General features: G+C 41.9%; 1 protein-coding gene and 1 long non-coding RNA gene across 11 annotated transcripts in view; one reads left to right on the forward strand and one right to left on the reverse strand.

The window, feature by feature from the left end:
• Positions 1–20221, reverse strand: part of FILIP1 (filamin A interacting protein 1) — a 222941-nt gene that overhangs the window by 116297 nt on the left and 86423 nt on the right. For all 9 annotated transcript variants that reach the window (XM_070225147.1, XM_070225144.1, XM_005596796.4 and 6 more), the window contains exon 2: positions 379–657. In XM_070225147.1, coding sequence (XP_070081248.1) covers positions 379–657 — 279 coding nt within the window. The remainder of the gene's footprint in view (positions 1–378; positions 658–20221) is intronic.
• Positions 19861–20221, forward strand: part of LOC138915985 (uncharacterized) — a 37671-nt gene continuing 37310 nt past the window's right edge. For both annotated transcript variants that reach the window (XR_011422553.1, XR_011422552.1), the window contains exon 1: positions 19861–20032. This is a non-coding gene — a long non-coding RNA (uncharacterized lncRNA). The remainder of the gene's footprint in view (positions 20033–20221) is intronic.

Raw genomic sequence — 20221 nt, forward strand, 5'->3', positions numbered from 1 at the left:
TTGACCTTAACTCTGACTTTTAATAATCATGACTTTTCTGCGGTTTTCAGTCACAGCCAATGGCTAAATTAGATAACCTCATCGATTACTTACTGCTAGATACAGGGGCCTGTGCTAAATTATTACCAAAATCATATCATAAATTTTCTGCTCCTAGAGAAGCTTGAAGTTGGAATCAGCATCTATTCATTTTTTCATTCATTCAACAAATATTTATTCAGTGCAAACTTGTGCCAGGCACGATGGATTTAGAAAGGAATAAGAAAAACAGCCCCTTTCCGCATGGAGTTCCCAATCCAGTGAGGGAGACAGGTTCATAGTCTCTTATTTTATAGCCTTGAGACTAGAAACGCGATAGCTGAGAACATTCCACTCTACCTGCAGCTCCCCTTCCATGATGCTGAGCAGCTGGATGAGGTCTTCTTTGGATAACTCCAAGGATTTCTTGTTCTTCCGTTCGCTTTCTCCACATGGTTTTTGGTGTCGTTTGACAGTTCCTGAGGCCACGACATCCTCCTCCTTTCTGTTGGATTTGATCTTCTCTTTCGCATCCTCTGAGAGGCTTTTACCAGCATCACTGATGATGGAGGGCTTGGGGCAGGAGATGTGCCCGTTGGATGAACTGTCGCCACCCTGGTTTCGGGATCTCATTCCCACCTACGACACATGGAAAAGATAAGATGTTTTTGTCACCATTGAAATTATTTTTGTGTAAGTAGTTAGAAACTTATAGAAACTTTATACTACCGCCAATCAAGAAATAACAAAAGATCAGTCCCGGTTAGCTTCCTTATAGCTGTAATGAATGTGTCCTTGAAATCTTCAGAAAAAGGCTTTGATGGTCCTCAGGAAAAAGTGAAACTGTGATTCTAACCTAACAACATCTCAAACCAAGTGATCGAGGTCAACATCAGCAGTGCGAAGTCCTACTGATGGCATGAATCTTCGATATGATGTGATAAGAATGGCACTTTATCTTTGTGGTCTTCCTCCCCCAAGACATTACCCAAGTCTAACAATGAGAAAAACATCAGACAGGTCCCAACTGAAAGAGAATCTACAAAATTCCTGACCAGTAATCTTTAAAACTATCAAGCTCATCAAAAACAAGGAAAATCTGAGAAAGTGTCACAGCCAAAAGGAGCCTGAGGAGACATAATGACTAAATGTAATAAGGTGTCCTGGAGGGGATCCTGGGGTAGAAAAAAGACGTCAGGGAAAAACCGAGGAAATACGAATAAAGCATGGACTTTAGTCAATAATAATGTATCAATATTGGTTCATTAATTATAACAAATGTACCATACTTATGTAAGAGGTTAATTACAGAGGAAACTGGGTGTGGGGTATACGGGAACCCCCAGTCTTATCTTTGCAATAATTCTGTTAATCTAAAGCTGTTGTAAAACTAAAAGTCTATTTTTTTTAAAGTGATTCTAAATTAAGTCTATCAGACAAATCAAACCTCAAACCCTGCCAGGAACCAGCTGGAAGTCAAGATGTGCAGACAAGTCCCCATGGGGTGAGGGGGCTTGAAAGGGAGAGAGGCACAAGGCAAAGCAAGGGGAAGGGGGCGGTGTCGTTTTTAGTGATGTGGAATTCTACTCTTCCAGAGCATCTTCCTCAAAATTAGGGCTTTTGATGTCAGTCATTTACAGAAACAAGAAACAAGAATACGAAACAAGGAACTGGGGAAAACAGATCAATTTCAAAATCAAAATTTACAAATAAAGAAATAATAAAATAGTAAAAGAAAGAAGACAAAGCAGTCCCATGGGGAGCACAATCGAGTCATTCCATGATGAATGCATTACAGAGTCTCCGTCCATCTCCGTGCAAAAGAACACGACCAGCAGGTAGGTTACAAACACATCCGACTAAAGGGCTGGGCCTGCAAGTGCTGTAGAAAGAGCTACAATAGCCTGGGGGACTGTGCTACAGAATGTGCCTAAACCCTTATAGTAGCTTAATGCATGGGCTTATTTAAAACTCACTGCATAAACAGTCCTTTCCTTGAACAGCTAAGCAGCAAGAATTTCATTAGTCATGCCAGATAAAATACAGGGACTTTGTTTTCTGAAAGTAAATTTCCTTTATGAATGCAACCATACGTAAGAAACTAAGGAGGGGCCGGCCTGGTGGCACAGCGTTTAAGTTCTCCCTCTCTGCTTTGACAGCTGGGGCTCGCCAGTTGGGATCCTGGGCATGGACCTACGCACCGCTTGTCAAGCCATGCTGTGGCAGGTGTCCCACATAAAAAATAGAGGAAGATGGGCACAGATGTTAGCTCAGGGCCAGTCTTCCTCAGCAAAAAGTGGAGGATTCGATGTTAACTCAGGGCCAATCTTCCTCAAAAATAAAAGAAGAAGAAGAAACTAAGGAAAGCTTTCAAAACACTAGATTTATAATAGAAAGATGAATACAGTGTGATGTTCCTTTCATATAGTGAACATTCAATTCTTCCAACAAATCTTGAAATCTACATTCATACTCCTTTTGAAGTGAACTCTGATAACCAAAAGGACCCTTTTGTGTATGTGTGAACTTTCTATAGCACCCTAACTTCGAACAATATAAACCGGAAAAGTGCTCCTTAACACTGGCACCCTGTTTTCTGGTTCACTCAGTGATTCATTCTTGGATTTTAGACCATCTTTTTGTGCTTCTCTGGTGAACAAAGAATGGATGTCTCTTTGCAATAGTAGCCAGAGCACATCAGAGCAGGCCTACTGTCTTTCATCACAGCCTGTTTGTGGGCAGAGTGGGCTGACTTATGTCTCAAGCCAAAAAAAAGGCAGGATGGATAGAAAGTTTCAGGTTTAACTCTTGACCTGTTACACATCACACCCGAGACACATGGGCTTCCGAGAGTGAGCAGTGACTCCCTGCGACTCCATACCACATGTGAATTCCTCTCATCTGAAACAATTTTCTCTACAAGATCTTAAGGCTCTTTGGGATGGTACATCAAATATTGATTTGACAACTTCAATTTAGATCGTGCGTTAATGGAAGTTCCAGACAATAGTTCCCAAAGCATAGGAAGAGAGGGGGTGATGTTTTAAACTCAAACACAGGCTGAATCACACACGGCGTTCGTATCTGACTGTATCACGTGTTTGTGTCTCATTTCCCTGTTTTCTATGCCTTTTATAGGAGCTATAGCATTAGGATATTCCTAAAACAGGACAAATGCATAACGACCTATATGTTACATGCATTTACTCAATCAACTATATGTGCAAACACACAGAAAGTGGAGTCTACTTACTACCAACTCTTTATATTTAGTTCTTTTTAAAAATTTCAGTCTGATATTAATATTTTAAAATAACTTTTATTATAGTATGAATAGCTTTTCAGAATTAACAGAATTAGATTAATTAATGAACATTGATTACAGGGTTAATTATGGAATTTATGACTTTAATTAATTACAGGAAAACTCCACACATTTTAGAATTATCTAATTATTTTATATCTCTAATCAGGCCAAACGATTGAGTTCCCTATTCTCTTCCACATTAATTCACTTTGGCTGATGGAAAATCTCCCGTGCCAGACCCGTGATAGTAATTCTGTCTTAGCAAATGTTTTTCTTCTGTGACGCTGAAATTTCCCATTAATTGCTTCTCCTCTGACATGTGCACATGGATTTGAGTCCTTTCTCAGTGATCCAAATAGTATCTACTATCTTTATCTCCACAACAAAGTCAACAGTCAGCACCTGTTCTATCTCAGGAATGCAGAAGTACTCAGAGATAGCAAACTCGTCAAGAAATATTTTAGGAAAGTATTAGACAACATGTACAAGGGAGAAAAACATAATTTCTCAACAGTGAAGCCAAGTCTGCCGTCAGTGATGTCCACTTCAAGTCACTTTATTCTATTTTGTAGGGAGAAAATGTCCAGACAGTAATGGACTTCCACGTGTCACATTCAGCGACATTCAACACTTCCTTATTCTGACAGCTCTCACACACTGTTTCTGAAGCGCTACACAGTGTGACCAGCATTTCACATACAGCATCTCATTTAAATTAATATTCACATCAAGCCTATGAAGTAGATGCTCTTATTCTTACTTACAGGTGAGGCCACTGAGGTGTAGCCTCTCTTTAAAGAGATTAAATATCTTTTTCTGGATCACACAGATCCTCCTCATGAATAGAAGAGCTAGGATTTGAACCCAGGTCTGACTCCAAATACCTGCTCACTGTGTACATGGCTTTCCTCTAAGTTGGAGGGGTGCAGGGGGTGGGGGAAACACTCTATAAGTCGAATGATCCAGAAAAACTTCCAAATGCTTACTAAGATAGTTTTTTACTTCATACTACAGAGCTGGAGAAACCCATTCATGTCTTCCTCCATAGACACTCTTGAAAAACTCACACAGCAATTGAAATTAGGTTGCTAAGCAAAAATACTTTTTCCAAAATCATTAACCTGCTTCAGAACTTGTAAAGTGATGAATCATTTAAAAATCTTCCTGAGACGCAACCTAGCCAATTATGAAGGATATAGGTTACGAAAACAGGATACAAAATCTGAACAAGGACCATCACAGACTTATTGTGTTAAAAGGCCCGGAGCTGAACAATAGTAAATGTTTAATCAGAGTTGGCCAAATCCTGCACTTTGTGCTTAGAGGAGTGGCAGGCAGGTAACAGGAAAGGCTGCTGGTTGTCTGTAGGCTTCTCAGTAGTTGACTATTATGGCTGCAAGTGTGGGACATGCAGATAACAAACTCCTTGAAAGAAGCCAAAAATGTCTTTGCTTCATCTCAGTGTTTATCCTCTAAGCAAAGTTCTCCTCAACAAAAAGCTGTAAATAAACTGAACATTCACGTCAGATCTGAAACCTTTGTTTTGAATCTATGTTATTTGGGGTGCAGATTCTTTTTAATAAGCAAATTATCCTACCTTAGTTCGTGACATACACTTACTTTTCCTCTTGTAATAATTAGTCAGCAGTACTTTACATGGAATTTGCTGACTAGGGTGTGAAGAAAGGAAGGACCAAATGTTATTCCCAACCTGTCTCTTTTAGTTATGGTCACCTCTCCGCTTCATTTTTTCCCTGCATCTATTGGGCAATAACCAGAGCATAGTGTTAGGTGAAAGATATCCTAGGAATCAGAAAACGTTTATAAAGACTTCAAGTCATTTATGCTGAACTAACAAGTATTTCTAGAGTATTTGAACAAGCAAAGAAAAGGACAGAGAAAGAAGTCGACATCAATGAAACACCCATTCTAGCCCCGATCTTCATCAGCTCTGGCAAATCTTGACCTTGAGTCTTCTCTCCCACCCTCACTGCTGATCTCGCCTCCTTCAGCCTTGTCTCTTCATGTTACAATTCAACATGGATCGCAATACTCCGTCCCTACCATCAACAAAAACTTCCTTTCCTGCATAAATTAGGTTTTGGCATCTTTCCTGTGCTTCTCAAATACCCCACCCCTATCTGTTCCTGTTTTATTTTATCAACATACTTTTTCAAGAACTTACCTAGTGCATCGAGTGAGGTGTCACAATAATTTTATTTACATAATTTCTATTTTTAAATTACTTTATAGAATTTTAAGGAAAAAGTATAGTACACGGTAAAAAAGGAAAGCACATAATTACAGAAAGCCCACTTTTTACATTGTAGCCTGGCAAAAGGCCTGCTCCCAGTGGGGCTTCAGAACACCAGCATGGAACTGTCCTGTTTCTCTCTCTCGGACATAAGTGACAATACCCAAAGCAACCAAAACGCAAGGCAAAAGAAAACATCTGTTCCAGTTTTACGTGAATTTTAAGATGTACAAGAACAATCAACTCAACTGGTTTATTCTCTATCAATGCCAGATTATTCTCTCTGCATATCTTAATTACTCGGTCAAGTCTAGTTATAATTTTCCCAACTCAGGAAATGTTCACACATTTCTCATGAGATTATCATTCATTCTAATGGCACAAACTGTTTACAAATGTTCCTAGGTTTGCCCTTAAATTTTCCTTACTGTTTTCTTTCATATTCTTCGTCCTATTTATGCAGCAAACCATGTTAAATGATTTTTCATTTCTCATTATCTACACTCATAAAATCCTCAAAATAACCAAGGTTTTTGTTTGTGTAAGGCATTTTCTAGATCTATCCAGACCAATTGAAAAGTCTTCTAATAATTTCACGTAATATTAGAATTCAAGAAAGGGGATTCTCCTGGAGTCACTGCAGTGATGTTGCAGTCAAAATTCAAGGAAAATATTATAGCTGTGGCAAAATAGAAAAATATTATTCTACCCTAGCCTAAAACTCTGGTGAAATATTTTATGAAGTTCTGTTTAATATCGTTCAAGGAAGATAATGGCAGACTTAGAAAAAGTTTTCAGGAAAAAAAACCCAAAAAAATAACAAGAGAATAGATCAGGGAACTGCCATTAAATAAGAAATCTTTTTAAACTAGACACTGAGCCTGAATGAATGTACAATTTGGGGGTTTTAAAACTTTGAATATAAAATTGGGTGACCTCTCTTACCAAAATTTTGATGAAAACGGGTATCAGTTGACCTCTTTAAACTCATTTCTAGCATCCATGACAGGGTTTTGGGGTGTTTTTTTTCTTTTTTACTTCCTTCGCAGAAATAAAGCTACTGTCAATTATATAAAAGAGAAAGCATTTATCTAGAAATATACTATTATATAAAGCAGTGATGACATAATGACGTAACATTTTTTTCTGGCAATTTCAACATTAGTGACTCATTCTTGAACCTCAAATACATTTTAAATATTTTTATATTTATAATACTTTATTCTTGTAATTCTGATGTTACTATTCTGCTAGACACAGTATACAATACATAGTCATTGATTACGTAAGAAGAGTAAGGCCCTCAAATTTACATGATTAAGACAACTCTTTAGATTTCTAGTAAATTTTACTTATATTCTTTCTGCTTGACCACTATAATTTTTTCAAACATTTTTATAGTACCTGTAGCCTCTGAAGAATGTCACCATTTAGCTTAATTAAAGTTACTGAATACTTTTTTTATCATCTGACAGAGAGCAGCTCTCTGGGAAAGTACCAGCCTCCTGGCTAGCTGGGACGAGAATTCCTTCCTGCATTTCCTCACTCTTACAAAGGCCCAGCTCCAGAATTGTGTAAGAATCAGGCATTTCCCTTCCACTAACAAAAGACAGCTATCTGTGGCCAGAAAGACAAGAAAGACAAATATCTTAGAGTTTATCTCAGCAGTCTATATTTGATGCATTACTTTTAAATATTACCTCTATTCACAATAATTACAGCTGACATTTACTAAAGAGCTTATTATGTTCTCAGCATTCGGTTAAGCATCTGACATATACGGTATCACCTCATGAAATCCTGACCTCCATCTCTAAAGCAGGTACTATAATTATTCCCTCTTATGAAGTTAAGGAAAGTGAAGCTTAGAGAGATTTAGACATTTGCCCAGCATAATATGGCCAGTACGCGGGAAAGCCTGAACCAGGATGTGGGCCTGTGTGGATGCTCCGTGTGGAAGGGGAAATTGAATGGAAGCTTTGACCACCGTACGAGAACTGCTGCAGCACAGACGAATTTGTCAGCCTTCCATGGGTTGAAATGAGCTGGTCACGGGGTAGAGCACCCACCAGCTGGCGTCAAGCTGCGATCATCAATACAGAATCCTACTGCTCCAGGAGATTCTTTCTCTCGTTTCCCTTTGTGTGATACCTTATTCTTCTAAGACCATGTTCTCTTCCTCCATTGCCCCCTCAAACTGCCTTTCTACTTCTCATGGCTTGAGGTCTCCCAAGGAGCTGGACAGCAACTGCTCTCGAAGCTTTGACTTCTGACTTTTTGAATTGGAAAAGTCACTAAGACTCCAGAAACGTAACAATTGTTATATGGCTGGATATGAATTGAACTGATTTTTTAAATAAGGCAAACTAAGAAAAATTCTAGTTTGTGCAGTAGCTGATTATTCCAGTAAGCCTACTGTACAAAACTTTCTGTTAAAACAGTTTGTCTTTATGCAGCAAATATTCTATTACATTTTCAAGAAATGTGAGGCAAATCACAGTTGCTGGTCAATGTTAATGAGATGGGCTAACCTCGTCGAGGAGAAAAACGAGCAGTGATCTGCATGCTATCACTGCTTCACGCTGACAAGGGACACGATGAAATGCTGCACAGCTCACCCCATCCATGTGCTGACATGACTGCACGTGCTCTAACTGCCAGCACGTATGTCGACTGTATTCAGGTGTCCTTTAAATGCCTTTTCTTTTAAATCTCTAGGCCACTTCTTAACATACAAGAACTTAAAATCAGTTGTAATATATGGAGTCATGGGTTGTGTCTGTTTTGAACTCCTCCTGACATCTGTCTTATCTAATTGTCTCTGAGCGTCCCTTGTCTTGGGTTAGATCAGAATATAGTAAGCCTAAATTGAAAACAGAAAACAGAGCAGGGCAGAGCTTTATAAACCAAGCAAGGAGTGAAGTAAAAATTATTCCTGTTGAAACACAGTCTATGAATGCAAATGAAGCTGCCTGATTGTCAAAGATGTTTGTCTGAAGTTAGACTCATCATTCTGATACTGTGTGAAGAGGCTGTGAATTCTATATCAATCAACCAATCTTCATAAATGCAGTTGCTATGTGAATGCAAAGGTTGGCGTTAACAGTAAAGAAGAGAACTTTGCAATTAGCTAATTAAGGTATATTAGGAATTTAATTTATCTACAGCGCCATGCTTCCACAGTGCAGAAGTTTCAGACTCAGTGTGTGCGCAGGAATTACGTAAGAAGATGAGTCACTACCTTTTGGAATAAGTTTTTCAAACACACAGTGGCCCTTAGGCATCTCTCTTCTCACCCTCCAGCTGTCCTACCTCAGCATGTCACCCAGCCCCACCGTGAACCTTAGTGTGTCCCATGACCTCACACCTCAACATCCCTAACATTTGTTTTCCTGACATGCTGAATCCTCCTGGAGACCTTTGCCCTTAACCCTGAGCAATCCCAAGAGGCGCGTCCCCACCCGCTAGCCCCAAGCTCACTTATTCTGTAATCCCGGGCAAGTCACTTAAACTCACAGTTTTTCCATCTGTAAAATGAGGACAATGACGCCTGTTCCATTCCCTGGGTGTATGTGAAATCACAATGCCTGTCTACCCTGTATGGATGTGAGAGTATTTACTGCAGGAGTAAGGCAGGAAGCACTCATCGGTGGCAGATTAACTGTTAGAGTTATCACCCACCTGCCAGCACCTCCATACAGGTACCAGTAGAGACAAAGATGCGTTGTTTTCAGCTGTGACTGTTTAGCACAGGGGTCAGCAAACTTTTTCTGTAAAGGGGTAATATTAGCTATTTTGGGCTTTGCAGGTCCTGTGGTCTCGATTGCTTCCTCTCAGCTCTGCTGTTGTAGCAGGAAAGCAGCCTTAAATAATATATAAACGACTGGCTGTGGCCAGAGTTGACCCCAGCACTTCATTTGCCAACCCTGATCTAGACAGTGTGACAAATATTATGGATGGGTGCGTTTATTTATTTATTTCTCTATTAAAGATTGGCGCCTGAGCTAACATCGGTTGCCCATCTTCTTTTTCCTGCTTCCCCTTCTCCTTCCCCTTCTTTTTCTCCCCAAAGCCCTCCCAGGACATAGTTGTATATTTTTTAGTTGTGGGTCCTTCTAGTTGTGGCACATGAGACGCCGCCTCAGCATGGCCTGACGAACGGCGCCACGTCGGTGCCCAGGGTCCGAACCTGTGAAACCCTGGGCCGCCGAAGCGTGAGAACTTAAACTTCCAGCCATGAGGCCACCCCAGAGGGATGCATTTAAACTGGAAGAAATGGAAATGGTTTCTGCTGCTCCCCACTTCCTCCCCTAGTTTAGAGTAATTTGAAAAATGGCTGAAAATAAGAGAGAAGAAAAATATGAGGTAAAAGATAACGTAGTAGCTATGCCATCTGCTCACCTATCCTCTTCTCTTCCAGATAAGTTGAAGCAGGACATTTGAGAGTAGGAGTCCCACTGGCGTTAGTCATGCCATGGGATGTGCAGACAGACAATAGAGATTTAGCAGCATGCATCTATACAAAGGAGGTGATGAGGACCAACGTCCATTAACTCTATGGAGGAAATACAGGGGTGGCCAAGTGCCCAGTGACGGTGGAAGGTAGCTAGGAGAGATGGCCGGCATGCCATCTAATAGAAGCGTCACCATGGCACAGCTTCAAAGCAGACTACCCAAACCAGGATGCAACAGAAGGCGCAGCTACACTTCAGGGGGTCTGCAGCACCTGTGAGAGCTATGGTAGGGTTCCGAGACAGCGGGAGAGACAGGGCACTTCCCCAGAAAGAGCCTTGTCCACCACTTTCACCAGGAGCCAGGCTGGGAGATGACAAGAGAGAACGCAGGTAGGACCGGCTTCACAGGCATGTGATCTGTGTGGTTGCCAAGGGCCCCGCACTCAGTTTAATGCTCTGCTGTTGCTGTATTGAAATTCTTAATTATTTTTGAACTAGAGGCCCCACATTTCCATTATACGCTAGGCCCCCTAAATTATGTGGCCAGTCCTGACGACAACAGGGCAGTCAATCCGAACCAGATCCTGGAGGTGCTCCCATCCTGTTCCTTCCACCAGGCTAGTCACGTCAGCAAACTTGCCCTGCCACCCCCACAGATGAAGCACTGAGCTTGTGTGAAACCCAAAAAGTGGAGGGGCAGAGCTTGGGAGGGGGAAAGACTGAAACGGATCTCCGATTTGTTCCAGGATTGAGCTACGCATGTTGAGTTGAACTGAAAAACAAAATCACCAGGTAAAACTGAATTTCCTAGGAAACATCCGGGTTAACTCCTCTACCTCAGATGGGGATTGGAGGGGGCAGTATACGAAGGTAACTAAGCGGCAAAGTTGAAGGCAGTCTTAAAGAATTGAATTCTGTCCTCGAGGTTTACGGGGTGTCTGTAACAGTGTGATAGAAGTATAACACTGACCACAGTGTTATAAACCATAAACTACTACAGGACTTTCAGGCAATATATGTAAAGGGGTTTTCCTTTAAATCGCATCACTGTTGCTCCTGCTCTAACTTTGAAAAAGAAAACAAAGTAATAAGACTCGGTGGGGCCCCCAGGCTCAGGCCCCCTCCACAGTGAAATTCTGCAGCACCTCTGACAGGAGGCTGATGAGGAAAGGGCACGGGGTCCAGTGCCCATGGCTTGCCATTGCCGTTCTCTGCTCCTCCTTACTGCCCTCTTTTTTGGCACCTTTCCTGTTTTCCCAACTGTGTTCCTCACCTATGCCTTTCCTCAAAATTATAAAAATGAGATCCCTGCTATCTCATTCCGCTCTACAAGGGGCCTTCCCAGCCTGGACCTGCCTGAAGCATGCCCCAAGCCCACACATGGCCTCACCCATCTGCTGAACTCTCAGTCCTCCAGAATCTCAGGATGGTGTTAAGAAATCAACCTGGCTAAACTTAAATCACGGAGTATCATGACCCTAACTCTGTGTTCCTCCATCGTTATTAACCCGAGGGAATCTTTGGTTGAAATTAACACAGAATTAGTCATTTTTTAGAGGCCGGGTTGAAGATAGGGTGAGGACAATATTTCTCTAATGCATACCACTAGGCTATTCTCCTACACAAAATAAGCCAGGGCAGAGAGAAGGCAAGAAGAAATCTGGGAACAATTTTTTTCTCCTCTTCCCTCTCGACATGCTTAATTCCCAAATCCCCTTTACGGCACTAAGTGCCAGCATCCTGTTCTGTGTCTTGGTCCAATATTCCTTTTTTGGAGAGGCAAGCTGAACCCAGAGTTCACATAGCAGACATATCTTGGCTCCTAAATCCTCGTGTTGAGGGTAGGGCAGCAGGAAGGCCGGGGTTATACCAACCTGCCGGGGCTCTAGGAGCAGATGGCCGGCAGAGAGGCTCCTCCGAAAGCCCAGAGCAGCGGTTCTCAAACTTCAGAGAGCATCAGAACCACCTGGAGGTGATTAACACACAGATGGCTGGGTCCCACCCCAGAGCTCTGAGTCACGAGGTCTGGGGTGGAGCTTGAGAATTTGCATGACTAACACATTCCCAGGTGATGCTGATGCTGCTGGTCCCAGGACCTGACGACGAGAACCAAGTCTCTAGGACTAAGTAGGACCAAGAATATCTACCTATTTCAGCTGAAAACTCTCTTCCCTTCTCATAACTAAACTAGAAATACTTGACTTGTCTGGAAAAAATAATATTAATTGTGACTGTTTACATGACTGATTACATGCCTGAGTGCCATTCATCCTTCAGCCGGTCCCTGTTTTAGGATTTAGACTCGTGGGTTACAAAATGATGCCCTAGACACCAAAACCTCTTTGCAGATAAGGTTTTGTGTGTGTATGTGTGTGTGTGTTTGTGTTTGTGTAACAAGACTCTTCTTTTATCAGAAAATTAACAAAATAATCTAGATTTTCAGATTTTATTTGAAAAAACCAGAAGATGCGGCACTACTGAGCCCACCTTCCCACATAGCTACGTGTAGCTGGAGTTGAGCCACGCTGGCTCATGTAGAAGGAGCATGTACTCGCTAGTTCACCACCCATTCTTACCGCTCTCCATTATCGCTTGAGCACCAAGACCCGACAGAGTCAATTGCCATGTATTTATTACTACATTTGCACTATGTCTTTCTTCTAGTAGCGAAATGCTTCTGTGTACATGAGGGGAAAACCAAAAGCTACACCAAGAGGTTTTCATGTTTCAGGAAAAAAAGGAGAGAATATTTAGCAATACCCCTACAGGTTTAATATGCCCTGCTGCCAGCTTCACCTCTTCACTACCTGCCAGCCTTCTGTACCCATTTGAGTTTGGGTCCAATCTGGACAAGCCTGATGGCAAGCAGACCCTGTGTGCAGGGTGGCCAAAGAAAGCTCCCGAGAAGGAATCATCAGAAAGGAAGAAGCTGCAGTGCCTCACAAGGACAAGGGCCCTTCGCAAGGGGAGAGGGGATGTGCTCCTGGGGACACCTCCACCAACAGGCAGCCAAGGCTGAGGCCTCCAGGGGGCTGCGTGAAGCGTGAAAATGGAAACAAAGAGGTGCAGTAGGAAAGGCTCTGTGAGGAACTGGGGCCTTGCTTTGAGAACGGGCCACGCAGAAGGAAGGGGGCAGATGTCGGGAACTTCTGCAAGGTCACTGTTGGAACCAGCAGAGGGGGCAGAAGCATCAATAGATCTTCAAGCCAGCTCAGGGGCAGGACAGTGTCTGCAGGGCCTGATACACCCCTCCTGGGGACCAGCTCTTAAATTAACCCAAGGAGGTGGAGGGGAGGTTCTGCAGTAGTTTAGGGAGAAACTAAGACGAGGAAATACTACACTGATCTCTTACTACTAACCCTGGCTTCCCTAGCTTGAAAACTATGGGTTATATTTCATTCTACACACTTTTTTGTGCACCGCTATACCAAATAGCAAGTGCGCAAGAAACACGATGAGTGCAAGGACACACAAAATTAAAACATGTTCCCTCAAAAATGTCATAGTCCAAGACAGAGGTCTCTAAATTTTTTGGACAGTTCAATCCATTATTTAAAAATGTAATCACTTATCCCAATGTTTGTATATTTATTTATAAATTATAAGTGTTATGCTAATCTCCTAATGTATTAGGCATGTTATAAATTATATCCTAAAGTAGGAAAAAACTAACTAAATAAATATTAATAAACATTTTAAATCAATATAATGGCAGTTCACTCCCCAGTGACTTCTCAAGTGACAACTGGCCTACAAAACAGACTTTTAGAGAGATTTAAGAAAACAAAAGGAAGCTTGGGAAACGCTTTAATAGTAGTCTTGGATCTGAGGATTAACTAGAGCTGATCCTGAATAACTCCTGACGGCAGAAAAAATTGGAAACATGCAAGACAAATGGCTGTAGACTGGGACAGAAGGGCCAGCTTTGACGACTGCACATTTCTCAGATGGTGGTACTCCAGTGGGGCCCTGGAGGCTGAGTAAGCTCTTTCCAGGCAGAGGAAAGAGTATAAACAAAAGTACATAGCTGTTCAGTGGCCTGATGTGCGCTCAGGAGAAGTTCAAAATGGAGGACAAGTGCAGCAAAATACTAATTGTGTGTGTAACAAAACAAAATGGATTAATCAGGCAAGCTGCATCTTGTCGTAAGACCACGCTCTGCGTTTGCAGGCTCAGTCTTCAGTTTGTCCTTCACACAGCACTATCACCCTTTCACATCACACACGAAAGGAAAATCGTGAACCTCGATGGTCGCCAAGGTGACTCAACAGTGGGAGCCAGGGCAGAGGAAGGTCAAGGAATGTTCTATAGCTACGCATCAACAAAGTACAAAACACAGGTTATTTTTAATTTTGGCTATATTCCTATAATTTTAATGTCTAAAAATTAAAATGTACATAAATAGTAAAGTCTGTTTTTCATGTAGCCATGAGAAAAAATACTTTCCCAGTAATTCAATACCACCTTCTCATTTTGTTGACCTTTCATTTTCATCAGCTGCCATTCAAGCCAACAAAAATGCTCAAAGTGAGTATTTTCCAAATTTGTAACCAGGGAGAGTGTCCTGTAAGCTCCTTCCCCTTGTTTTCTGTCCTCCTCTGTTCCTAGCATGCTAGCATGACTCACCATCCACAGAATGCAAACTGAGAATTGCTTTTCTCGGAGTGGTGATGTGTTTCCTTTCAGTCATCCATATTCTCTCACCAAATGACGCTTGTGGCCAAGGACAAAGTTTTGCCAGGCAACCAACAAACCAGAGGTGGCATAGCCTGTGAACAAAGGGTTTTCCCCGACACCGGGCACAGCCAGCTGTCCTAGGCAGGGAAGGAGCCGGCATTAGCTGACTCCTGGGCCAACTGAGGTGAGGGGCCTAAACATGCCTCCACCCTCTCTACACTTCTGCTCTAAGGAAATATGCCCAATGACTAGTGGGAGCATAAGAAGAAATAGAAAACAGAAAAACCAAAAACATCAAAACCTCAGAAGACAAGAGAATTTTAAAAGAATCTCTCACAATACCCTATGCAGAAGATATTGACATACGTGAATTGTGTGAAAAAGAGTTTCTCTCCTAAATAATTATAAATAGCGGGATTTTGCTTGAACAAAAGTCCTACCCATGACCACAGACTTAGAGGTTTTCTATTTCTTTACAGATTTCGCTTAAATCATAAACCAGTCACACCCTATATTGGGTAGGCTGTTTAGATTTTACCAAAACAGCTCCACTGTTCTCATTAAATAGTTTTGTCACTTACATATTTATAAATACCATAACCTACATATGAATATATCATTGAAAATAAATTTTAGAATAAACCATTTTTTGTCGCTTTAAAATTTATTGCTCAAAACTAAATTTAAAGATAGAATTCAGAGGCCAGCCCCGTGGCCAAGTGGTTAAGTTTGCGCACTTCGCTTCTGCGGCCCAGGGTTTTGCTGGTTCAGATCCTGGGCGCGGACGTGGCACTGCTTGTCAGGCCACGCTGAGGCAGTGTCCCACATGCCACAACTAGAAGGACCTACAACTGAAATATGCAACTATGTACTGGGGGACTTTGGGGAGAAAAAAAAAAAGAAGAAGAAGAAGATTGGCAACGGTTGTCAGCTCAGGTGCCAATCTTTAAAAAAAAAAGATAGAATTCATGTTGCTGTCACCAGCGAAATTATTTTCAAGATCCACTTTATTATTTTCATTCAATATATACTTATTAAGTGATTTCAAAGTGCCAGGCACTAGATAAAGAAAATAATTCTAGGTAATTTGTGTCATCATGGACCTCACAGTCTAGTAAAATTGTTCCAGGTGAAGAGACAAGCCATGGAGGAAGCTGGAGAAACAGATCTTTGGCCTATGCTAACTGATTGGCTGAATGAGTTATTTCCAGGTCAATTTTTAAAAATTTATTCTGTAAAATGAGTTGATATTCCTATCTCAAAACTAATTCCACAACAATGTCACTGAGCACCTTCTCTATGCAAGATGGTGCAGGTTTCATCCACAATGGCTCAAAGAGAATGAATATTTAACGTGATCTTTTCAAAAAATGGAAAAATACTCTGTATTCTAGCACTTGATTTTTTTCAAAGCACAAAATCATATCACGTGCAATGGCAACTCAGAGGCCCCTACAACTTTGGTCACTTTCTTCAGAGGAGGATTTTGAGTCATTAGGGATTTCTTCCCTTTTTTTACCTTGGAATATGAATGAATGGGTAAGCCATTGTTAGGGGCGTAACCGATAGTTAAATCACATCTGACTGAATTCAGACTCTACATTTTTTTGCCTCTGCTGTTTCACAGGTTGAGGACTTAAAATCAGGTCCCCTGGAATACAGTAACCTGGAAGTAAAATTATGGCCTCTCCAACTCTGATCCCACCATGACTGGGGACCTGCAGCTTCTCCTCAAAGACTGTCACTCTGCTCTTTCTAGAAATCCCCAAGAGATTGCTGACAGCTACTGGGAGACTTTCTGACATCTCCTTCCCTTTTGCTCTTGCTGCCAGTGGCCTCTCCTGTCATCAGTGAAGCTGCTAAGATGTTATCAAAGGCAACAAAGAAGAGATCTCAGGAGAGTGTAGAAGCCTCCCCAAGATGCAAGAGGAAGGTGCGACCCCAACACTCAGATACCAACCAAACCTCCCACACACTGAAAGCAATGGTGGGACCAGAATTCCTGATGCTCTTGAAGCCCTGAAGATCACAGAAGCCACAAGAGTCACAGAAGTCTCGAGGGATCACAGATTATCTTGAAGCTGCATTTGCTTAGAAAGCACACTTGTGTCACGTATTGATACTTAGTGGTGGAGCTTTAAAGGGTTGTTCATGGAGATTATAGGACAGATAAAGCCCTGCCCCCAAGCTATCATTTGATAAAGGCCCAGGTGGAGAATTCATCTCTTCCTAACTCATTTTGGATTGTCATCTTGTGCTCATAATATGTCAGAGGTTTGGTGAAGTTTTACTGGACACTGGCAGAAATCCTTTGGGTATGGGTTAAGAAGGACAAAGGGCAGTGACATGCTGGTAAGTCAGTTTTCCAGAGAGAAAAAAATATATATATCCCTGATCATACAATTTTCAGATTACTATGGTGTTAATACCCCCAACATGGCCAATTTCAAGCTACCAACATGGCGTCACGGAATGCAGAATTGAGAAGAGACAAACACAGTCAGCTCCTGCAAGCCAGGGCCAGTTGGCTTGAGCAAACCACTTGAGAAAGAGCCAGGGATCCGCTGCAGCCTCCAGCCCTGCTCTCACCTTTCCACGCAGGCAGAATCAGATGGGAGAAATTCCCCTGCATTCCTATGGAAGATACTACGAAGGCGGCAGCAGGAAAGACAGATCTATCAAATAAACCTAGCGTCACTAGCTGCTTCCTTCATTTAACCCTCTGTCTGCCTGACAAGGATAAAGCACGTTCCAACCAGCCATGCCTCGGTCCACAGTATCGTGGTGTTTCAAAGCAGACAGGAAAGCAGGGAGAAGAAGGAAAAAATCAGAAAGAAAGAATTTATCTTCTTAAAGCATGTGACAATAAGCTACGGAGAAAAATATGTGAGTTTTTATGGATAAACTTAAAACAAATGGCCTCTGTAAGGAAAAGAAGCTGGATTTTGAACTGAAGTCCATGTTTTGTTCTTGTTTTCTTTTCTTTTATTAGAAATCAAGTTTAGTTCACAAGGACATTGGCTTTCTCGTCTTCCTCACACTCCTCATTTCAGCAATCCTCTGGGCCAGAGAGGCCTCATGGGAGAGCCCGGGTCTGTGATATTTCGGTAACAGTCACTGATATGTTGATACAGTCAGGGATCTCGCCGTGCTCACTATGAGCTAACCGCCTCACTGCAGTCCAAAAAGATGATGTCAAAGATATATACAAACAAACTGCGCCCGTGAAGACTTCTAATGCATCTCGAATGGAACAGGCGGGGCAGCGCTCATCGGCCTCGAGCTTCATGATTCGCTGAAAACATAGTTGAGCTGGGGAAGAACTGCTGTCAAGAACCAAGAATTAGTCACAGCAATGTTGGCGAAGGGGCTCACTGGACATTCCACAGAAATTAACTGCTCGCTGGACAGGTCAAAGAAACTAACAGCTTGCTTTGTGCCTCAGTTTCTCCATCTAAGGCAGGAGACCACTAAATGTGATCTTTTTCACAGGGGTAAGCTGTGAGATTTCATGAATTAGTTTACTGAAGAGAAAGATTTTAGAGACAAGGCCCTGTGTATGATGGCAGTCTTCGCCATGTTGCGTTGTAGCAATTCCTGCATTATCTGTTACATTCTCTTACCGTGGCACAGGACAGTCCAAAGACAACCAGTTTGACTGTCATGAACTCAAGAATATGCTTCTTCCAGCTGTGCTTAGTTGAATGCCTGCCACTGGATTCTTTTGGACAGACAATATTAGTTAAAGAGGGTTAATGCTTCATCATAGGTTACATATAAATAGTGAAGCTATAAAAAATACAGTATTACGATTTTTGTCATTCACTGAGCTATGAGATAAATCCAACAGCTGGACGTCACACTTTGAAGCAAGACTATTCACAGCACATGACGAACATATTCAGCCCAAGGACTTTGCTTTTCTCTTCTTACTCTCCTTATTCCACAGGGCTTTGATTAGAAAGCTTTAGATAAATTTAACCCAAGTAAGGAATAAAAACGAAACAGAAATTACACTTATTTTTGTCTGCATATTACAGCTTTGATGTACTTGCCATTTCTTTTATCCCACAAGGTCATAAACTGCTTGAGGGCAAAAGCTGTCTTATTCACTTGTACAAGCCCTGCAGCAGTTAGCACAGGGCCTACACAAAACGTACAAGCGTAATCTTTGTGTAATTGGATTAAGCTAAGGAGGAAAAGCCAGGGCTTGAGAAAATGGAATGGACACCAGCATATTCTACTTGCTCTCCTGGAAAACGTGGCCCCATTCAGGCTCAAATAAATTGAAGAATGTGAAAATGTAGACTGACCTCTCAAAAGTCCTCAGAAATCGTAAGGACTTTCTAGAACATTGCTTCTACTCATGAGCTCTTCGTTAAAAAGATGGAGGATTTGCAGGATTTCCCAAATATTACAGAGAAATCAGGAAAGCCAAAAAGCGACTGAAGGTTTCAGAAACTACATAAATTTTGAAACCCTCCAATAGAAAAGCTCTGCCCGAGTCAGGGTTACAAACAGGCTGCCGATCAACTTGATAGGCCAATATTCATTCTCCCCAAATAACCTCCAACGAAATGTCTGCAGAGGTCTGATTCTCCCCCTCAGCATATTAGCACAGAGGTCCTACATCGCAGCAATGCCCCCAGCTTGTTGAGAGGAGGAAATCTATGCTACCAGTAGAGCTCTGAGAAAAGGTTAAAGGGATAGGAAGCAAATATGGGCATGACTGGAGTGCACAAACTCACATTCTCTGTCTCTCAAAGCACAGAATAACAGCTACAATGTGCAAACATAGCAGAAGTCCTTCAGGTAAGCAGGAGGGAAGACACAGGACAATGAAAAGTAACAAGTAGAAGATAGTCACCCCTTGGGATTAATTAAGCAGCTCAGATGGATTTAGATAAATAAACGGATGATCGATGTATAATAGGATACTAAAAAGAAGTTAGGAAATATTTACGTACAACACTAGCCTTTGACTAAAACGTTCTAGAGAGCAACTGCTATACTCTTTCAAACAGGTCATTGGAGACCTGCTATGGTCTGAATGTTGATGTTCCCCCAAAATTCGTATGTTGAAATCATAATGCCTAGTGTGATGGTGTTAGGAGGTGGGGCCTTTGGGAGGTGCTTAGGTCATAAAGATGGAGCCCTCATGAATGGGATAAGTGCTCTTATAAGAGACCCCACAGAGCTCCCTTGCCTCCTCCACCATGTGAGGACACAAGGAGAGGTTGGCAGTCTGTAACCCGGAAGAGAGCCCTCACCAGAACCCGACCATGCTGGCACCCTGATCTTGGACTTCCAGGCTCCAGAACTGTGAGAAATAAATTTCTATTGTTTAGAAGCTACCCAGTCAGTGTTTTAGCAGCCCAAACAGACTAACACAGTACCCCTATTCAAAATAAGGTTCTGGGTTGGAGGAACCATGCATCTGAACTAGCGGACGGTCAGTTCCTAACACTGAAATACAAATTAGGCCATTGCTAAGTAGTAATTCTCAATTAA

This window comes from Equus caballus, chromosome 10 (assembly GCF_041296265.1).
Source record: "Equus caballus isolate H_3958 breed thoroughbred chromosome 10, TB-T2T, whole genome shotgun sequence".
In the NCBI taxonomy this organism is placed as follows: Eukaryota; Metazoa; Chordata; class Mammalia; order Perissodactyla; family Equidae; genus Equus; species Equus caballus.